The 23,601-nt window shown below is 41.5% G+C and overlaps 1 protein-coding gene across 1 annotated transcript in view; it reads left to right on the top strand.

Moving 5' to 3' along the window:
- LOC137419780 (NACHT, LRR and PYD domains-containing protein 12-like) overlaps nucleotides 1-23,601 on the top strand; it is a 294,580-nt gene that overhangs the window by 215,601 nt on the left and 55,378 nt on the right. Inside the window, exon 18 of the mRNA XM_078770462.1 lies at nucleotides 8,216-8,299. Coding sequence (XP_078626588.1) covers nucleotides 8,216-8,299 — 84 coding nt within the window. The remainder of the gene's footprint in view (nucleotides 1-8,215; nucleotides 8,300-23,601) is intronic.

Below are 23,601 nucleotides of genomic sequence, written 5' to 3' on the forward strand. Positions count from 1 at the left end.
AATCGATTATGGCGGCGCCGAACTGGCACTTTGCGGGGTTCACAATCAGGCCATGCTGGCCCAGGCATTCGAAGAGCGTGCGGAGGTGGCGTAGGTGCTCTTCGCGGGACGCGCTGGCGATGAGGCTATGGTCCAGGTAGACGTAGACAAAATCCAAGTCGCGCAGGACGCTGTCCATCAGTCGCTGGAACGCCTGAGCCGCATTCTTCAGACCGAAGGGCATGCGCAGGAACTCGAAGAGTCCGAATGGCGTGATGACCGCCGTCTTCGGGACGTCCTCCGGCCTGACGGGGACCTGATGGTAGCCGCGTATGAGGTCCACCTTCGAGAAGAAGGACATGCCCGCCAAACGGGCGGAAAAGTCCTGAATGTGGGGGACGGGGTAGCGGTCGGGAGTCATGGCGTCATTGAGACGGCGATAGTCCCCGCACGGTCGCCATCCCCCGCCGGGCTTCGGCACGATGTGCAGCGGCGACGCCCAAGCGCTCTCTGAACGCCGAACGATGCCGAGTCGCTCCAGGGTAGCGAACTCCACTTTTGCCACCGCCAGCTTCGTCGGCTCGAGGCGGCGTGCCCGGGCGTAGACCGGTGGACCGACGGTGGGGATGTGATGGGCCACCCCGTGCTTGACGGCCCCCGCCTAGAAGGTGGGCCGCGTGAGGGCCGGGAAGCCGGCGAGGAGGCGAGTGAATGCGTCCGCTGCCGGAAGCGTACAGACCAACGTGGCCGGAACCGAACCGTTCGGCAAGCCACTTGGCAAGCCGCTCGTTGAGCTGCTCGCCGAGCTGGGCAACGCACAAGCGAGTGAGCTGAACGTCTCGGCCTGGACAAGACGTCTGCGCTTGACGTCGACCAGGAGCCCATTAGCGCACAGGAAGTCCGCGCCAAGCAGTGCCATGGGCACGTCGGCGGTGACGAACGTCCATCGGAAAACCTGCCCTCCGAACCGCAGAGAGAGGCAGCGTTTTCCGTACGTACGGATGGGCGTCCCGTTCGCAGCAAGCAGCGCGGGGCCCCCACCCGTGGCGTGCTTGTCTGACGTGCCAGCGGGAACGACACTCACCTGCGCTCCCGTGTCGCACAGGTAACGGCGCCCGGAGAAGGTGTCCGTTATGAACAGCAGGCTGCTCGAACGGCCGGCGCTCATCGCCACTATTGAGCGCCGGCCCGGGCGTTTCCCGACCTGTTGAAGGAGCATGGCGGATGACACTGCCGAGCTTCGTGGCCGAACTTGGCGTGGAACCAGCACCAGGTGGTGGAGCAGGAGGAGCGCGGCTGGCTCCGCCAGGCCGGTGGAGTTGGTGGGTTTCCCCGCGGTGGCGGTTTTCGCCGCGGCGGTGGGCGGGGCGTGGCGGCGGTCACGAGGTGCATATCAGCATGCTGCGTATGCTGTATAAGCTGATGCTGTGGATCAGCAGCATCAGCAGCATTAGCAGCATCAGCCACGAGGGCCGTGACGGCCACGCCGACTCTCGTCCGCGTGTCTGAAGCGGCGAAGTACTTGTCCGCCTCGGCCGCCAATGCTCGGGGTTCCGTTAGCCCGGTCCCGGCCAACGCGAGGCGAACCTGCGCTGGAAGTTGGCGACGGAAAAGCGCCCGGAATAGAGAACCGGGGGCTTCGTCACCCAACAGTGACAGCATATGGTCCATTCGGACCGACGGGCACGTGTCACCGAGCTCGGGGAGATCCAGGAGGCGGTCGGCCCGTGCGTCGTCCGTGAGGCCGAACGTGGCTAGGAGTAGCCGCTTGAGTGCCTCGTACTTGTGGCCGTCCGGTGGGTGGCGAAGGACGGACACAACTCGAGCGGCCGTGCCGGGCCCGAGGGAGGCGACGACGTGGCAATAGCGCGTGTCATCGCCGGTGAGGCGCCGAAGCTGAAATTGGGCTTCGGCCTGGACGAACCAGACTTCAGCCTGAGCCTCCCAAAATTCGGGAAGTTTGATGAAGTTGGCCATGGCAATGGCGTCGCGTGTGGAAGGATCGCTCTGGCAGATCCAACGTCGAGGGGGTCACCAGTAAAGCACGGCGTTACGCGCGCTGCTTGCGAGCAAGGAGGAAGCGGACAAGCGGTAACTTATAAGCGTCTTTATTTCAGGAGCTCACTGTAACACTGGCGCGCTCCGGGCTGCGCGCCCAGTGTATATCATGAGGCCACGCCTACCCCTCGGGCGTGGCCACCACCCACTTGGTGCGCGGAATGATGTCACCACGCCAGTGGGCTTTTGTGTCCGCCACAATATGATAATTATTTATGGAGAGGGACTACGTTATAATCCCATAATTATATAATTGTTTATGAAGAGAGACTGATGAGGTTATAATACACAACAACAACAACATGCGTTTTGAAGGCCATTTTCCCTGCTAGAGCGGGGGTTAGCCTTGCGGTCCCCATGACAATCTTCTCCATTTTGCCCTATTTTCTGCATCTCTCCTTGTTAACCCCCTTGCCCGCATTTCTTCTTCCACCATCTTTAGCCAAGTCTTTCTCGGTCTTCCACGTCTTCTACTTCCTTCTACATTCATTTCCATCACTCTTCTCAACCAGTCACTTTCATCCTTCCTCAACACGTGACCAAACCATCTCAACCTGTTCCTCTTCACAGCATCAATCACAGGCTAAATTTCCCATCATCTTTCGCAATTCATCATTTGTCTACCTCTCTCTCAACGATACTCCGCACATCCGTCGAACCATTCGCATTTCCACCCTTTCCAACCTTCGTTGCTGCTCTACGTTCATTACCCATGTCTCGCTCCCATAAATCATAACACTTCTCACACATGCAGCATACACCTTTCCCTTCAGCTTCAACGACACTCCCCTCATTATCAGCACGCCACTCAATTCCCGAAACTTCTTCCATGCACATCTCACTCGAGCAACCGTTGCCGAGTCTGATCCACCTTCTCCATTCAGCATGTCTCCGAGGTAGCAAAATGTTTTCACACCTTCCAGCTTCACGCCGTCTCCAAGATCCAACTCAACATTTCCTCCATCTGCAGCTCCCTCTGTGCACACCTTACATTTGAATGTAGCTGCCACACTGGTTAATGACCCTCTCAGGCCACTACATTTTTGATGAACCCACTCAGCGCACATTGTACACTGAATGGAGTTCACTCCGACACCCTTCCTACACACAGCACAGGGCCACTTCCCAGTTCTTTCCACCTCACCACATGCTTTACCACTTGCCATCACTTTCGTCTTTCCGATATTCACCTTCAGACCTTTTGTCTCCATACATTCCTTCCACTTGTTCATCTTTTCCTTCAGTCCATCCATACTTTCTGCAATCAACACCAGATCATCTGCATACAACAACTCCCACAGCTAAACCCTCCTTTACGTTCTGAGCCAGCACCTCCGTCACAGCTACAAATAGTAGTGGACTTAGTACCGACCCCTGATGCACTCCCACCTTCACCTCAAACTCACCACTGTTCCTGTCCTTCGTCCTTACAGCTGTGCGCGCTCTTTTGTACATTGCCATCACTACTCTGATCAACCATTCCTCCACTCCTAACTTCCTCAATGCCCATGTCAATACTTTGCATGGAACCCGATCGAATGCTTTCTCCAGATCAACAAACCCAAGAAACAACTTCTTCCTCTTCTCCATGTACTTCTCCTGCAACTGCCTCACAATGAAAAGCGCATCTGTCATTCCTCTTCCTGGCATGAATCCAAACTGCATTTCGTCGATCTTCACTTTCTTCCTTATCCTCCTCTCCAACACCCTTTCCAATACCTTCATTCCATGCTCCAATAACTTTATCGCTCGGTATGAGCCACACTCCAGAGGGTCACCATTCCCCTTGTGTAGAGGGACGAGGGTACTCAGTTCCCAATCCACTGGAATGCGGCCTTCTTGCACCACCAGATTACAGATCTCTGTCATTCTCTTCACACCCCAACTTCCTGCTGCCTTCAACATATCTCCCACAACTCCCGTCGGCCCTCCCGCTTTTCTACCCTTCATTGCTTTTATCGCTTCCTCAACTTCCTTCTCAGTTATCTTCTCTGCCGGTCCTAAAACTGGGTTACTCTCTATGTTGCCATCCCATTTATTCTCTGTATTCAACAGCATTTCCATATGGCTTTTCCATCTTCCTTTAATTCCATCTGGGTCGACAACGATTTGTCCCACTTCATCCTTCAAGCAACTCACCCCCATCACATCACACCTCTCTTTCGCTATCTGCTTTGCAATCCTGAATACTGCTTTCTGACCCTCTTCCGAATCCAAGCGTTCTCCGAACATTTTCCTACATGCCTCCTGCGCCTTTGCTACCTCTTTCTTTGCAGCCTTCCTGGCTGCCTTATAACTTTCATGCTCTGCTGTTTCTGCTCCCGTACCCTTCGCCTTCTGCCACTCCTTGAACTTCTTCCTCTTCTCGTCAATCCTCTTTCCAACTTCATCATCCCACCACCATGTCTCCGAGTGCCTCGGTGGTCCTTTTGTCCATCCACATACCTCACCAACGGCTCCCAACAGACTAGCTTTCATTGACATCCAACCACTTTCAAGCTCAACCACACCATCCTCTACCATACTCAGCCTCTCTTTTAATGCCTCCCTTACTGTCACCTCTTTCAACCTCCACACCTTCATTCTCGGTTGGTACTTCACCCGCCGAGCTCTCCTCGCACCTTTCACCCTTACGTCGCAGACAACCAAGTGGTGCTGAGAAACAGCCTCCTCCCCCCGGGATCACCTTTGTGTCCCGGAGGTGCCCCCTATCTCGCCTACGCACCATCAGGTAGTCAACGGTTGTCGTCGACCCACCTGACGTGTATGTAACACGCTTATTATCCTCTTTCTGGAACTGAGTATTACAAATCAACAAATCAGCTCCATCAGCAAACTCCAAAATCCTTTCACCTTCTCCATTTCTCACACCATATCCGTAACCCCCATGAACTCCGTCAAAACCATCCATACTCCTTCCCACATGTCCATTTAGGTCTCCTCCTACCACAACAACTTCCTCATCTTCCACCTTTTCCATCAGCTTCTCTATCGCACACCAGAACTTGTCCTTCTCTTCATCGCTTCGACCAACCTGCGGAGCATATCCCGAGATGACGTTCACCAAGAGCTTTCCAATCATCATTTTCACCATCATCAACCTATCACTCACTCTAGTCACACTCACCACACTCTCTACAAACTCCTCAGAAAACAGGACACCAACACCATTCACGCTCTCCAGGCACCCTTGCCACACAAACTTGTATTTCTGTCCCTGCCTACCCTTCACCATTCTCACACCACTTCCCTTCCATCTCGTCTCCTGCACACAACATATGTCCACTCTTCTTCTGACCAATACTTCCACCACTTCTCCTGATCTCCCTGTCATTGTCCCTACATTCCATGTCCCAAACCTCAGAAACCGATCTCCACTTCGGGCTGTACCCTGCCCACATGTAGTTGTAATTGTCATGGTTCTCTTTTTGAGGCAATGTTTTTTATGGCCGGATGCCCTTCCTGACGCCAACCCTCTTAGTCGCCTCTTATGACACGCAGGGATACGGCGTACCTATTCTTATCTAGGGTACACACTGGGAAACGTTTAACACATGGAAATTCTGGGGGGTGGAGAGGGGGGGGGGCGGTGTCAGGATCACGGCTGCGGTTTAAACATATTTAAATAAATATTTAAACAAAACCATGAAAAACAATCTGGGAAAAGTCTCTAAGTGAGAACGTGGATTTGAGAAAGCAGGAGCAGAGGTGAAAGAGAAACGAGATATAGGGAGCGGGGCACAAGTCGAGACGAGGAGGCCGCACGAGACACCAGGCCGCACGAGGTGCACACAAAGAAACGACTAATTACACACAAATTTGCAACAACTACAAAACCAAAACCAAATAGAAACACACAATAACACATACACAACAAAATACGCAGCGGAAATTTGACAAAGAAACGAACGGGAAAACACTCAAACTTTGATGCCGTGGAGAGATCGAAGCAAGCCCCGTCGCTCGAGGGACCGAAGGTTATAATCCCATAATTAAATCATTGCTTGTGGAGAGAGACTGGGTTATAATCCCATAATTATATAATTGTTTATGGAGATGGACTCAGTTATAATCCCATAATTATGTAATTGTTTGTGGAGAGAGACTCGGTTATAATCCCCATAATTATATAATTGTTTATGGAGACAGACTCAGTTATAATCCCATAATTATATAATTGTTTGTGGAGAGAGACTCGGTTATAATCCCCATAATTATATAATTGTTTTTGGAGACGGACTCATTTATAATCCCATAATTATATAATTGTTTGTGGAGAGAGACTCGGTTATAATCCCCATAATTATATAATTGTTTATGGAGAGGGACTGGGTTATCATCCCATAATTGTATAATTGTTTGTGGAGAGATACTCGGTTATAATCCCATAATTGTATAATTGTTTATGGAGAGAGACTCAGTTATAATCCCATAATTATATAATTGTTTATGGAGACAGACTCAGTTATAATCCCCATAATTATATAATTGTTTATGGAGACAGACTCAGTTATAATCCCATAATTATATAATTGTTTGTGGAGAGAGACTCGGTTATAATCCCCATAATTATATAATTGTTTTTGGAGACGGACTCATTTATAATCCCATAATTATATAATTGTTTGTGGAGAGAGACTCGGTTATAATCCCCATAATTATATAATTGTTTATGGAGAGGGACTGGGTTATCATCCCATAATTGTATAATTGTTTGTGGAGAGATACTCGGTTATAATCCCATAATTGTATAATTGTTTATGGAGAGAGACTCAGTTATAATCCCATAATTATATAATTGTTTATGGAGACAGACTCAGTTATAATCCCATAATTATATAATTGTTTATGGAGACGGACTCAGTTATAATCCCATAATTGTATAATTGTTTATGGAGACGGACTCAGTTATAATCCCATAATTATATAATTGTTTGTGGAGAGAGACTGGGTTATAATCCCCATAATTATATAATTGTTTATGGAGACGGACTCAGTTATAATCCCATAATTATATAATTGTTTATGGAGACGGACTCAGTTATAATCCCATAATTATATAATTGTTTGTGGAGAGAGACTCGGTTATAATCCCCATAATTGTATAATTGTTTATGAAGAGGGACTGAGTTATAATCCCATAATTGTATAATTGTTTATGAAGAGGGACTGGGTTATAATCCCATAATTATATAATTGTTTATGGAGATAGACTAGGTTATAACCCCATAATTATATAATTGTTTATGGAGAGAGACGAGGTTATAATCCCATAATTATATAATTGTTTATTGAGAGAAACTAGGTTATTATCCCATAATTATAGAATTGTTTATGGACAGAAATTGGGTTATAATCCCCTAATTATATAATTGTTTATGGAGAGGGACTGGGATAGAATCCTTTCGTTATATAATTGCTTGTGCAGACGGAATCAGTTATAATCCCATAATTGTTTCTGGAGATGGACTGAGTTATAATCCCATAATTATATCATTGTTTATTGACATGGACTGAGTTATAATGCCATAATTATATAATTGTTTATGGAAGAGACAAGGTTATAATCCCATAATTATATAATTGTTTCTGGAGATGGACTGGGTTATAATCCCATAATTATATCATTGTTTATTGAGATGGACTGAGTTATAATCCCATAATTATATAATTGTTTGTGCAGATGGACTCAGTTATAATCCCATAATTATATAATTGTTTGTGCAGACGGACTCAGTTATAATCCCATAATTATATAATTGTTTGTGCAGATGGACTGTTATAATCCCATAATTATATAATTGTTTGTGCAGATGGACTCAGTTATAATCCCATAATTATATAATTGTTTGTGCAGATGGACTGTTATAATCCCATAATTATATAATTGTTTGTGCAGATGGACTCAGTTATAATCCCATAATTATATAATTGTTTGTGCAGATGGACTCAGTTATACTCCCATAATTATATAATTGTTTGTGCAGACGGACTCACTTATAACACCATAATTACATAATTGTTTGTGCAGACAAACTCAGTTATAATCCCGTAATTATATGGTGTTGATGTGATTTATAAACATAACATTGAAATGTTGAAAGTATTCCCAAAGTTGTCCATGTTGTTGATGGAATGATAACCTCAGGGTTTTTCTCTTTTCCTCGTTTACTTTCAGTTTGAGTGAGAATCCCATTGGTGATGAGGGACTGAAGGGGTTGGTTAAAGGTCTCAAATCCCAAACAAAGTTAGAAATCCTCAGGTGAGTGGGAATGGGCTTTGTTTTGGAAAATAAAAACGCGTTGATGATATAAACACCAAAGGTGAAACTCACATTCTACAAGTGAACCTTGACCTCTTTTACCAACATTTATTATCCATTATAAAAAGGGGCTGGCAGAATGGCCTCAAGGTAAGAACACTCACCTACAAGAAGTGCCACAAGACAGAGAGACCCCTGACCTGTCTGCCATGGTGAAGTGATAGGCCCATAGGTTGAGCTCTATCTACCTATCCTGGCTTGTACCATGTAAATTGTAGCTATCCTGGCTTGTACCATATAAATTGTAGCTATCCTGGCTTGTACCATATAAATTGTAGCTATCCTGGCTTGTACCATATAAATTGTAGCTATCCTGGCTTGTACCATATAAATTGTAGCTATCCTGGCTTGTACCATATACATTGTAGCTATCCTGGCTTGTACCATATAAATTGTAGCTATCCTGGCTTGTACCATATAAATTGTAGCTAACCTGGCTTGTACCATGTAAATTGTAGCTATCCTGGCTTGTACCATGTAAATTGTAGCTATCCTGGCTTGTACCATATAAATTGTAGCTATCCTGGCTTGTACCATATAAATTGTAGCTATCCTGGCTTGTACCATATAAATTGTAGCTAACCTGGCTTGTACCATGTAAATTGTAGCTATCCTGGCTTGTACCATGTAAATTGTAGCTATCCGGCTTGTACCATGTAAATTGTAGCTATCCTGGCTTGTACCATATAAATTGTAGCTATCCTGGCTTGTACCATATAAATTGTAGCTATCCTGGTTTGTACCATATAAATTGTAGCTATCCTGGCTTGTACCATATAAATTGTAGCTATCCTGGCTTGTACCATATAAATTGTAGCTAACCTGGCTTGTACCATGTAAATTGTAGCTATCCTGGCTTGTACCATGTAAATTGTAGCTATCCTGGCTTGTACCATGTAAATTGTAGCTATCCGGCTTGTACCATGTAAATTGTAGCTATCCTGGCTTGTACCATATAAATTGTAGCTATCCGGCTTGTACCATGTAAATTGTAGCTATCCTGGCTTGTACCATGTAAATTGTAGCTATCCGGCTTGTACCATGTAAATTGTAGCTATCCTGGCTTGTACCATATAAATTGTAGCTATCCTGGCTTGTACCATGTAAATTGTAGCTATCCTGGCTTGTACCATATAAATTGTAGCTATCCTGGCTTGTACCATATAAATTGTAGCTATCCTGGCTTGTACCATATAAATTGTAGCTAACCTGGCTTGTACCATGTAAATTGTAGCTATCCTGGCTTGTACCATGTAAATTGTAGCTATCCGGCTTGTACCATGTAAATTGTAGCTATCCTGGCTTGTACCATGTAAATTGTCGCTATCCTGGCTTGTACCATATAAATTGTAGCTATCCTGGCTTGTACCATATAAATTGTAGCTATCCTGGCTTGTACCATATAAATTGTAGCTATCCTGGTTTGTACCATATAAATTGTAGCTATCCTGGCTTGTACCATATAAATTGTAGCTATCCTGGCTTGTACCATATAAATTGTAGCTATCCTGGTTTGTACCATATAAATTGTAGCTATCCTGGCTTGTACCATATAAATTGTAGCTATCCTGGCTTGTACCATATAAATTGTAGCTATCCTGGCTTGTACCATGTAAATTGTAGCTATCCTGGCTTGTACCATATAAATTGTAGCTATCCTGGCTTGTACCATATAAATTGTAGCTATCCTGGCTTGTACCATATAAATTGTAGCTATCCTGGTTTGTACCATATAAATTGTACCTATCCTGGCTTGTACCATATAAATTGTAGCTATCTTGGCTTGTACCATGTAAATTGTCGCTATCCTGGCTTGTACCATATAAATTGTAGCTATCCTGGCTTGTACCATATAAATTGTAGCTATCCTGGCTTGTACCATATAAATTGTAGCTATCCTGGCTTGTACCATGTAAATTGTAGCTATCCTGGCTTGTACCATGTAAATTGTAGCTATCCTGGCTTGTACCATATAAATTGTAGCTATCCTGGCTTGTACCATATAAATTGTAGCTATCCTGGCTTGTACCATATAAATTGTAGCTATCCTGGCTTGTACCATGTAAATTGTAGCTATCCTGGCTTGTACCATGTAAATTGTAGCTATCCTGGCTTGTACCATATAAATTGTAGCTATCCTGGCTTGTACCATGTAAATTGTAGCTATCCTGGCTTGTACCATATAAATTGTAGCTATCCTGGCTTGTACCATGTAAATTGTAGCTATCCTGGCTTGTACCATATAAATTGTAGCTATCCTGGCTTGTACCATATAAATTGTAGCTATCCTGGCTTGTACCATATAAATTGTAGCTATCCTGGCTTGTACCATGTAAATTGTAGCTATCCTGGCTTGTACCATATAAATTGTAGCTATCCTGGCTTGTACCATATAAATTGTAGCTATCCTGGCTTGTACCATATAAATTGTAGCTATCCTGGTTTGTACCATATAAATTGTACCTATCCTGGCTTGTACCATATAAATTGTAGCTATCTTGGCTTGTACCATGTAAATTGTCGCTATCCTGGCTTGTACCATATAAATTGTAGCTATCCTGGCTTGTACCATATAAATTGTAGCTATCCTGGCTTGTACCATATAAATTGTAGCTATCCTGGCTTGTACCATATAAATTGTAGCTATCCTGGCTTGTACCATATAAATTGTAGCTATCCTGGCTTGTACCATGTAAATTGTAGCTATCCTGGCTTGTACCATGTAAATTGTCGCTATCCTGGCTTGTACCATATAAATTGTAGCTATCCTGGCTTGTACCATATAAATTGTAGCTATCCTGGCTTGTACCATATAAATTGTAGCTATCCTGGCTTGTACCATGTAAATTGTAGCTATCCTGGCTTGTACCATATAAATTGTAGCTATCCTGGCTTGTACCATATAAATTGTAGCTATCCTGGCTTGTACCATATAAATTGTAGCTATCCTGGCTTGTACCATATAAATTGTAGCTATCCTGGCTTGTACCATGTAAATTGTAGCTATCCTGGCTTGTACCATATAAATTGTAGCTATCCTGGCTTGTACCATATAAATTGTAGCTATCCTGGCTTGTACCATGTAAATTGTAGCTATCCTGGCTTGTACCATATAAATTGTAGCTATCCTGGTTTGTACCATATAAATTGTAGCTATCCTGGTTTGTACCATATAAATTGTAGCTATCCTGGTTTGTACCATATAAATTGTAGCTATCCTGGTTTGTACCATGTAAATTGTAGCTATCCTGGTTTGTACCATATAAATTGTAGCTATCCTGGTTTGTACCATATAAATTGTAGCTATCCTGGCTTGTACCATATAAATTGTAGCTATCCTGGTTTGTACCATATAAATTGTAGCTATCCTGACTTGTACCATATAAATTGTAGCTATCCTGGTTTGTACCATATAAATTGTAGCTATCCTGGCTTGTACCATATAAATTGTAGCTATCCTGGTTTGTACCATATAAATTGTAGCTATCCTGGCTTGTACCATATAAATTGTAGCTATCCTGGCTTGTACCATGTAAATTGTAGCTATCCTGGCTTGTACCATGTAAATTGTAGCTATCCTGGCTTGCACCATATAAATTGTAGCTATCCTGGTTTGTACCATATAAATTGTAGCTATCCTGGTTTGTACCATATAAATTGTAGCTATCCTGGCTTGTACCATATAAATTGTAGCTATCCTGGTTTGTATCATATAAATTGTAGCTATCCTGGCTTGTACCATATAAATTGTAGCTATCCTGGTTTGTACCATATAAATTGTAGCTATCCTGGCTTGTACCATATAAATTGTAGCTATCCTGGCTTGTACCATATAAATTGTAGCTATCCTTGCTTGTACCATATAAATTGTAGCTATCCTGGCTTGTACCATATAAATTGTAGCTATCCGGCTTGTACCATATAAATTGTAGCTATCCGGCTTGTAACATGTAAATTGTAGCTATCCTGGCTTGTACCATATAAATTGTAGCTATCCTGGCTTGTACCATATAAATTGTAGCTATCCTGGCTTGTACCATATAAATTGTAGCTATCCTGGCTTGTACCATATAAATTGTAGCTATCCTGGCTTGTACCATGTAAATTGTAGCTATCCTGGCTTGTACCATATAAATTGTAGCTATCCTGGCTTGTACCATATAAATTGTACCTATCCTGGCTTGTACCATGTAAATTGTAGCTATCCTGGCTTGTACCATATAAATTGTAGCTATCCTGGCTTGTACCATATAAATTGTAGCTATTCTGGCTTGTACCATATAAATTGTAGCTATCCTGGCTTGTACCATATAAATTGTAGCTATCCTGGCTTGTACCATATAAATTGTACCTATCCTGGCTTGTACCATGTAAATTGTAGCTATCCTGGCTTGTACCATGTAAATTGTAGCTATCCTGGCTTGTACCATGTAAATTGTAGCTATCCTGGCTTGTACCATATAAATTGTAGCTATCCTGGCTTGTACCATATAAATTGTAGCTATCCTGGCTTGTACCATATAAATTGTAGCTATCCTGGCTTGTACCATGTAAATTGTAGCTATCCTGGCTTGTACCATATAAATTGTAGCTATCCTGGCTTGTACCATGTAAATTGTAGCTATCCTGGCTTGTACCATATAAATTGTAGCTATCCTGGCTTGTACCATATAAATTGTACCTATCCTGGCTTGTACCATGTAAATTGTAGCTATCCTGGCTTGTACCATATAAATTGTAGCTATCCTGGCTTGTACCATATAAATTGTAGCTATCCTGGCTTGTACCATATAAATTGTAGCTATCCTGGCTTGTACCATGTAAATTGTAGCTATCCTGGCTTGTACCATATAAATTGTAGCTATCCTGGCTTGTACCATATAAATTGTAGCTATCCTGGCTTGTACCATGTAAATTGTAGCTATCCTGGCTTGTACCATATAAATTGTAGCTATCCTGGCTTGTACCATATAAATTGTAGCTATCCTGGCTTGTACCATATAAATTGTAGCTATCCTGGCTTGTACCATGTAAATTGTAGCTATCCTGGCTTGTACCATATAAATTGTAGCTATCCTGGCTTGTACCATGTAAATTGTAGCTATCCTGGCTTGTACCATATAAATTGTAGCTATCCTGGCTTGTACCATATAAATTGTAGCTATCCTGGCTTGTACCATATAAATTGTAGCTATCCTGGCTTGTACCATATAAATTGTAGCTATCCTGGCTTGTACCATATAAATTGTAGCTATCCTGGCTTGTACCATATAAATTGTAGCTATCCTGGCTTGTACCATATAAATTGTAGCTATCCTGGCTTGTACCATGTAAATTGTAGCTATCCTGGCTTGTACCATATAAATTGTAGCTATCCTGGCTTGTACCATATAAATTGTAGCTATCCTGGCTTGTACCATATAAATTGTAGCTATCCTGGCTTGTACCATATAAATTGTAGCTATCCTGGCTTGTACCATGTAAATTGTAGCTATCCTGGCTTGTACCATATAAATTGTAGCTATCCTGGCTTGTACCATATAAATTGTAGCTATCCTGGCTTGTACCATGTAAATTGTAGCTATCCTGGCTTGTACCATATAAATTGTAGCTATCCTGGCTTGTACCATATAAATTGTAGCTATCCTGGCTTGTACCATATAAATTGTAGCTATCCTGGCTTGTACCATGTAAATTGTAGCTATCCTGGCTTGTACCATATAAATTGTAGCTATCCTGGCTTGTACCATGTAAATTGTAGCTATCCTGGCTTGTACCATATAAATTGTAGCTATCCTGGCTTGTACCATATAAATTGTAGCTATCCTGGCTTGTACCATATAAATTGTAGCTATCCTGGCTTGTACCATATAAATTGTAGCTATCCTGGCTTGTACCATATAAATTGTAGCTATCCTGGCTTGTACCATATAAATTGTAGCTATCCTGGCTTGTACCATATAAATTGTAGCTATCCTGGCTTGTACCATATAAATTGTAGCTATCCTGGCTTGTACCATATAAATTGTAGCTATCCTGGCTTGTACCATATAAATTGTACCTATCCTGGCTTGTACCATATAAATTGTAGCTATCCTGGCTTGTACCATATAAATTGTAGCTATCCTGGCTTGTACCATGTAAATTGTAGCTATCCTGGCTTGTACCATATAAATTGTAGCTATCCTGGCTTGTACCATATAAATTGTAGCTATCCTGGCTTGTACCATGTAAATTGTAGCTATCCTGGCTTGTACCATGTAAATTGTAGCTATCCTGGCTTGTACCATATAAATTGTAGCTATCCTGGCTTGTACCATATAAATTGTAGCTATCCTGGCTTGTACCATATAAATTGTAGCTATCCTGGCTTGTACCATATAAATTGTAGCTATCCTGGCTTGTACCATGTAAATTGTAGCTATCCTGGCTTGTACCATATAAATTGTAGCTATCCTGGCTTGTACCATATAAATTGTACCTATCCTGGCTTGTACCATGTAAATTGTAGCTATCCTGGCTTGTACCATATAAATTGTACCTATCCTGGCTTGTACCATGTAAATTGTAGCTATCCTGGCTTGTACCATATAAATTGTACCTATCCTGGCTTGTACCATATAAATTGTAGCTATCCTGGCTTGTACCATATAAATTGTACCTATCCTGGCTTGTACCATGTAAATTGTAGCTATCCTGGCTTGTACCATATAAATTGTAGCTATCCTGGCTTGTACCATATAAATTGTACCTATCCTGGCTTGTACCATATAAATTGTAGCTATCCTGGCTTGTACCATATAAATTGTAGCTATCCTGGCTTGTACCATATAAATTGTACCTATCCTGGCTTGTACCATATAAATTGTAGCTATCCTGGCTTGTACCATATAAATTGTAGCTATCCTGGCTTGTACCATATAAATTGTAGCTATCCTGGCTTGTACCATATAAATTGTAGCTATCCTGCCTTGTACCATATAAATTGTAGCTATCCTGGCTTGTACCATATAAATTGTAGCTATCCTGGCTTGTACCATATAAATTGTAGCTATCCGGCTTGTACCATATAAATTGTAGCTATCCGGCTTGTACCATATAAATTGTAGCTATCCGGCTTGTACCATATAAATTGTAGCTATCCTGGCTTATACCATGTAAATTGTAGCTATCCTGGCTTGTACCATATAAATTGTAGCTATCCTGGCTTGTACCATATAAATTGTAGCTATCCTGCCTTGTACCATATAAATTGTAGCTATCCTGGCTTGTACCATATAAATTGTAGCTATCCTGGCTTGTACCATATAAATTGTAGCTATCCTGGCTTGTACCATATAAATTGTAGCTATCCTGGCTTGTACCATGTAAATTGTAGCTATCCTGGCTTGTACCATGTAAATTGCAGCTATCCTGGCTTGTACCATGTAAATTGTAGCTATCCTGGCTTGTACCATGTAAAATGTAGCTATCCTGGCTTGTACCATATAAATTGTAGCTATCCTGGCTTGTACCATATAAATTGTAGCTATCCTGGCTTGTACCATGTAAATTGCAGCTGTCCTGGTTTGTACCATATAAATTGCAGCTATCCTGGCTTGTACCATATAAATTGTAGCTATCCTGGCTTGTACCATGTAAATTGTAGCTATCCTGGCTTGTACCATGTAAATTGCAGCTGTCCTGGTTTGTACCATGTAAATTGCAGCTGTCCTGGTTTGTACCATATAAATTGCAGCTATCCTGGCTTGTACCATATAAATGGCAGCTATCCTGGTTTGCACCATGTAAATTGCAGCTATCCTGGCTTGTACCATATAAATTGTAGCTATCCTGCCTTGTACCATGTAAATTGCAGCTATCCTGGTTTGTACCATGTAAATTGTACCTATCCTGGCTTGTACCATATAAATTGTAGCTATCCTGGCTTGTACCATATAAATTGTAGCTATCCTGGCTTGTACCATGTAAATTGTACCTATCCTGGCTTGTACCATATAAATGGCAGCTATCCTGGTTTGTACCATATAAATTGTAGCTATCCTGGCTTGTACCATGTAAATTGTACCTATCCTGGCTTGTACCATATAAATTGTAGCTATCCTGGCTTGTACCATATAAATTGTAGCTATCCTGGTTTGTACCATGTAAATTGCAGCTATCCTGGTTTGCACCATGTAAATTGCAGCTATCCTGGCTTGTACCATATAAATTGTAGCTATCCTGCCTTGTACCATGTAAATTGCAGCTATCCTGGTTTGTACCATGTAAATTGTACCTATCCTGGCTTGTACCATATAAATTGTAGCTATCCTGGCTTGTACCATGTAAATTGTAGCTATCCTGGCTTGTACCATATAAATTGCAGCTATCCTGGTTTGTACCGTATAAATTGTACCTATCCTGGCTTGTACCATATAAATTGTAGCTATCCTGGCTTGTACCATGTAAATTGCAGCTGTCCTGGTTTGTACCATATAAATTGCAGCTATCCTGGCTTGTACCATGTAAATTGTAGCTATCCTGGTTTGTACCATATAAATTGCAGCTGTCCTGGTTTGTACCATATAAATTGCATCTATCCTGGCTTGTACCATGTAAATTGTAGCTATCCTGGTTTGTACCATGTAAATTGCAGCTATCCTGGCTTGTACCATATAAATTGCATCTATCCTGGCTTGTACCATGTAAATTGTAGCTATCCTGGTTTGTACCATGTAAATTGCAGCTATCCTGGCTTGTACCATGTAAATTGTAGCTATCCTGGCTTGTACCATATAAATTGCAGCTGTCCTGGTTTGTACCATATAAATTGCATCTATCCTGGCTTGTACCATGTAAATTGTAGCTATCCTGGTTTGTACCATGTAAATTGCAGCTATCCTGGCTTGTACCATATAAATTGCATCTATCCTGGCTTGTACCATGTAAATTGTAGCTATCCTGGCTTGTACCATGTAAATTGCAGCTATCCTGGCTTGTACCATGTAAATTGCAGCTATCCTGGCTTGTACCATGTAAATTGCAGCTATCCTGGTTTGTACCATATAAATGGCAGCTATCCTGGTTTGTACCATGTAAATTGCAGCTATCCTGGCTTGTACCATGTAAATTGCATCTATCCTGGCTTGTACCATGTAAATTGTAGCTATCCTGGCTTGTACCATATAAATGGCAGCTATCCTGGTTTGTACCATGTAAATTGCAGCTATCCTGGCTTGTACCATGTAAATTGCAGCTATCCTGGCTTGTACCATGTAAATTGCAGCTATCCTGGCTTGTACCATATAAATGGCAGCTATCCTGGTTTGTACCATGTAAATTGCAGCTATCCTGGCTTGTACCATATAAATTGTAGCTATCCTGGCTTGTACCATGTAAATTGTAGCTATCCTGGCTTGTACCATGTAAATTGTAGCTATCCTGGCTTGTACCATATAAATTGCAGCTATCCTGGTTTGTACCATATAAATTGTACCTATCCTGGCTTGTACCATATAAATTGTAGCTATCCTGGCTTGTACCATGTAAATTGCAGCTGTCCTGGTTTGTACCATATAAATTGCAGCTATCCTGGCTTGTACCATATAAATGGCAGCTATCCTGGTTTGTACCATGTAAATTGCAGCTATCCTGGCTTGTACCATATAAATTGCATCTATCCTGGCTTGTACCATGTAAATTGTAGCTATCCTGGCTTGTACCATGTAAATTGCAGCTATCCTGGCTTGTACCATTTAAATTGCAGCTATCCTGGCTTGTACCATGTAAATTGCAGCTAACCTGGCTTGTACCATATAAATTGTAGCTATCCTGGCTTGTACCATGTAAATTGTAGCTATCCTGGCTTGTACCATGTAAATTGTAGCTATCCTGGCTTGTACCATATAAATTGTAGCTATCCTGGCTTGTACCATATAAATTGTAGCTATCCTGGCTTGTACCATATAAATTGTACCTATCCTGGCTTGTACCATATAAATTGCAGCTATCCTGGCTTGTACCATATAAATTGTAGCTATCCTGGCTTGTACCATGTAAATTGTAGCTATCCTGGCTTATACCATATAAATTGTAGCTATCCTGGCTTGTACCATATAAATTGTAGCTATCCTGGCTTGTACCATATAAATTGTAGCTATCCTGGCTTGTACCATGTAAATTGTAGCTATCCTGGCTTGTACCATATAAATGGCAGCTATCCTGGCTTGTACCATGTAAATTGTAGCTATCCTGGCTTGTACCATATAAATTGTAGCTATCCTGGCTTGTACCATGTAAATTGTAGATATCCTGGCTTGTACCATGTAAATTGTAGCTATCGTGGCTTGTACCATATAAATTGTAGCTATCCTGGCTTGTACCATGTAAATTGTAGCTATCCTGGCTTGTACCATATAAATTGTAGCTATCCTGGCTTGTACCATGTAAATTGTAGATATCCTGGCTTGTACCATGTAAATTGTAGCTATCCTGGCTTGTACCATATAAATGGCAGCTATCCTGGTTTGTACCATGTAAATTGTAGCTATCCTGGCTTGTACCATGTAAATTGTAGCTATCCTGGCTTGTACCATATAAATTGTAGCTATCCGGCTTGTACCATGTAAATTGTAGCTATCCTGGCTTGTACCATGTAAATTGTAGCTATCCTGGTTTGTACCATATAAATGGCAGCTATCCTGGTTTGTACCATATAAATTGTAGCTATCCTGGCTTGTACCATGTAAATTGCAGCTATCCTGGCTTGTACCATATAAATTGTAGCTATCCTGGCTTGTACCATGTAAATTGCAGCTATCCTGGCTTGTACCATGTAAATTGCAGCTATCCTGGCTTGTACCATATAAATTGTAGCTATCCTGGCTTGTACCATGTAAATTGCACCTATCCTGGCTTGTACCATGTAAATTGCAGCTATCCTGGCTTGTACCATGTAAATTGTAGCTATCCTGGCTTGTACCATGTAAATTGTAGCTATCCTGGCTTGTACCATATAAATTGTAGCTATCCTGGCTTGTACCATGTAAATTGTAGCTATCCTGGCTTGTACCATGTAAATTGTAGCTATCCTGGCTTGTACCATGTAAATTGTAGCTATCCTGGTTTGTACCATGTAAATTGTAGCTATCCTGGTTTGTACCATGTAAATTGTAGCTATCCTGGTTTGTACCATGTAAATTGCAGCTATCCTGGCTTGTACCATATAAATTGTAGCTATCCTGGCTTGTACCATGTAAATTGCAGCTATCCTGGCTTGTACCATGTAAATTGCAGCTATCCTGGCTTGTACCATATAAATTGTAGCTATCCTGGCTTGTACCATATAAATGGCAGCTATCCTGGTTTGTACCATGTAAATTGTAGCTATCCTGGCTTGTACCATGTAAATTGCAGCTATCCTGGCTTGTACCATATAAATTGTAGCTATCCTGGCTTGTACCATGTAAATTGCAGCTATCCTGGCTTGTACCATGTAAATTGCAGCTATCCTGGCTTGTACCATATAAATTGTAGCTATCCTGGCTTGTACCATGTAAATTGCACCTATCCTGGCTTGTACCATGTAAATTGCAGCTATCCTGGCTTGTACCATGTAAATTGTAGCTATCCTGGCTTGTACCATATAAATTGTAGCTATCCTGGCTTGTACCATGTAAATTGTAGCTATCCTGGCTTGTACCATGTAAATTGTAGCTATCCTGGCTTGTACCATGTAAATTGTAGCTATCCTGGCTTGTACCATGTAAATTGTAGCTATCCTGGCTTGTACCATGTAAATTGCAGCTATCCTGGCTTGTACCATATAAATTGTAGCTATCCTGGCTTGTACCATGTAAATTGCAGCTATCCTGGCTTGTACCATGTAAATTGCAGCTATCCTGGTTTGTACCATATAAATTGTAGCTATCCTGGCTTGTACCATGTAAATTGTAGCTATCCTGGCTTGTACCATGTAAATTGCAGCTGTCCTGGTTTGTACCATATAAATTGTAGCTATCTTGGTTTGTACCATATAAATTGTACCTATCCTGGCTTGTACCATATAAATTGTAGCTATCCTGGCTTGTACCATATAAATTGTACCTATCCTGGCTTGTACCATATAAATGGCAGCTATCCTGGCTTGTACCATGTAAATTGTCGCTATCCTGGCTTGTACCATGTAAATTGTAGCTACCCTGGCTTGTACCATATAAATTGTAGCTATCCTGGCTTGTACCATATAAATTGCAGCTATCCTGGCTTGTACCATGTAAATTGTAGCTATCCTGGCTTGTACCATATAAATTGTAGCTACCCTGGCTTGTACCATGTAAATTGTAGCTATCCTGGCTTGTACCATATAAATTGCAGCTATCCTGGCTTGTACCATGTAAATTGTAGCTATCCTGGCTTGTACCATATAAATTGTAGCTATCCTGGCTTGTACCATATAAATTGTAGCTATCCTGCCTTGTACCATATAAATTGTAGCTATCCTGGCTTGTACCATATAAATTGTAGCTATCCTGGCTTGTACCATATAAATTGTAGCTATCCTGGCTTGTACCATGTAAATTGTCGCTATCCTGGCTTGTACCATATAAATTGTAGCTATCCTGGCTTGTACCATATAAATTGTAGCTATCCTGGCTTGTACCATATAAATTGCAGCTATCCTGGCTTGTACCATATAAATTGTAGCTATCCTGGCTTGTACCATATAAATTGTACCTATCCTGGCTTGTACCATGTAAATTGTAGCTATCCTGGCTTGTACCATATAAATTGTAGCTATCCTGGCTTGTACCATGTAAATTGTAGCTATCCTGGCTTGTACCATATAAATTGCATCTATCCTGGCTTGTACCATGTAAATTGTAGCTATCCTGGTTTGTACCATGTAAATTGCAGCTATCCTGGCTTGTACCATGTAAATTGTAGCTATCCTGGCTTGTACCATATAAATTGCAGCTGTCCTGGTTTGTACCATATAAATTGCATCTATCCTGGCTTGTACCATGTAAATTGTAGCTATCCTGGTTTGTACCATGTAAATTGCAGCTATCCTGGCTTGTACCATATAAATTGCATCTATCCTGGCTTGTACCATGTAAATTGTAGCTATCCTGGCTTGTACCATGTAAATTGCATCTATCCTGGCTTGTACCATGTAAATTGTAGCTATCCTGGTTTGTACCATGTAAATTGCAGCTATCCTGGCTTGTACCATGTAAATTGTAGCTATCCTGGCTTGTACCATATAAATTGCATCTATCCTGGCTTGTACCATGTAAATTGTAGCTATCCTGGCTTGTACCATGTAAATTGTAGCTATCCTGGCTTGTACCATATAAATTGCATCTATCCTGGCTTGTACCATGTAAATTGTAGCTATCCTGGCTTGTACCATATAAATTGCAGCTATCCTGGCTTGTACCATATAAATTGTAGCTATCCTGGCTTGTACCATATAAATTGTAGCTATCCTGGCTTGTACCATATAAATTGTAGCTATCCTGGCTTGTACCATGTAAATTGTAGCTACCCTGGCTTGTACCATATAAATTGTAGCTATCCTGGCTTGTACCATATAAATTGCAGCTATCCTGGCTTGTACCATGTAAATTGTAGCTATCCTGGCGTGTACCATATAAATTGTAGCTATCCTGGTTTGTACCATATAAATTGTAGCTATCCTGGCTTGTACCATATAAATTGTAGCTATCCTGGCTTGTACCATATAAATTGTACCTATCCTGGCTTGTACCATATAAATTGTAGCTATCCTGGCTTGTACCATATAAATTGCAGCTATCCTGGCTTGTACCATATAAATTGTAGCTATCCTGGCTTGTACCATATAAATTGTAGCTATCCTGGCTTGTACCATATAAATTGTAGCTATCCTGGCTTGTACCATGTAAATTGTAGCTATCCTGGCTTGTACCATGTAAATTGTAGCTATCCTGGCTTGTACCATGTAAATTGCAGCTATCCTGGTTTGTACCATATAAATTGTAGCTATCCTGGTTTGTACCATGTAAATTGTAACTATCCTGGTTTGTACCATATAAATTGTAGCTATCCTGGTTTGTACCATGTAAATTGTAGCTACCCTGGCTTGTACCATATAAATTGTAGCTATCCTGGCTTGTACCATGTAAATTGTAGCTATCCTGGCTTGTACCATATAAATTGTAGCTATCCTGGCTTGTACCATATAAATTGCAGCTATCCTGGTTTGTACCATATAAATTGTAGCTATCCTGGTTTGTACCATATAAATTGTAGCTATCCTGGTTTGTACCATATAAATTGTAGCTATCCTGGTTTGTACCATGTAAATTGTAGCTACCCTGGCTTGTACCATGTAAATTGTAGCTATCCTGGCTTGTACCATGTAAATTGTAGCTATCCTGGCTTGTACCATGTAAATTGCAGCTATCCTGGCTTGTACCATGTAAATTGTAGCTATCCTGGCTTATACCATATAAATTGTAGCTATCCTGGTTTGTACCATATAAATTGTAGCTATCCTGGCTTGTACCATATAAATTGTAGCTATCCTGGTTTGTACCATGTAAATTGTAGCTATCCTGGTTTGTACCATATAAATTGTAGCTATCCTGGCTTGTACCATGTAAATTGTAGCTATCCTGGCTTGTACCATATAAATTGTAGCTATCCTGGTTTGTACCATATAAATTGTAGCTATCCTGGTTTGTACCATATAAATTGTAGCTATCCTTGCTTGTACCATGTAAATTGTAGCTATCCTGGCTTGTACCATGTAAATTGTAGCTATCCTGGTTTGTACCATGTAAATTGTAGCTATCCTGGCTTGTACCATGTAAATTGTAGCTATCCTGGCTTGTACCATATAAATTGCAGCTATCCTGGCTTGTACCATATAAATTGTAGCTATCCTGGCTTGTACCATATAAATTGTAGCTATCTTGGCTTGTACCATATAAATTGTAGCTATCCGGCTTGTACCATATAAATTGTAGCTATCCTGGCTTGCACCATGTAAATTGTAGCTATCTTGGCTTGTACCATATAAATTGTAGCTATCCTGGCTTGTACCATATAAATTGTAGCTATCCTGGCTTGTACCATATAAATTGTAGCTATCCTGGCTTGTACCATATAAATTGTAGCTATCCCGGCTTGTACCATATAAATTGTAGCTATCCTGGCTTGTACCATATAAATTGTAGCTATCCTGGCTTGTACCATATAAATTGTAGCTATCC

This window comes from Myxine glutinosa, chromosome 1 (assembly GCF_964187855.1).
Source record: "Myxine glutinosa chromosome 1, kmMyxGlut1.1, whole genome shotgun sequence".
Taxonomy (NCBI): Eukaryota; Metazoa; Chordata; class Myxini; order Myxiniformes; family Myxinidae; genus Myxine; species Myxine glutinosa.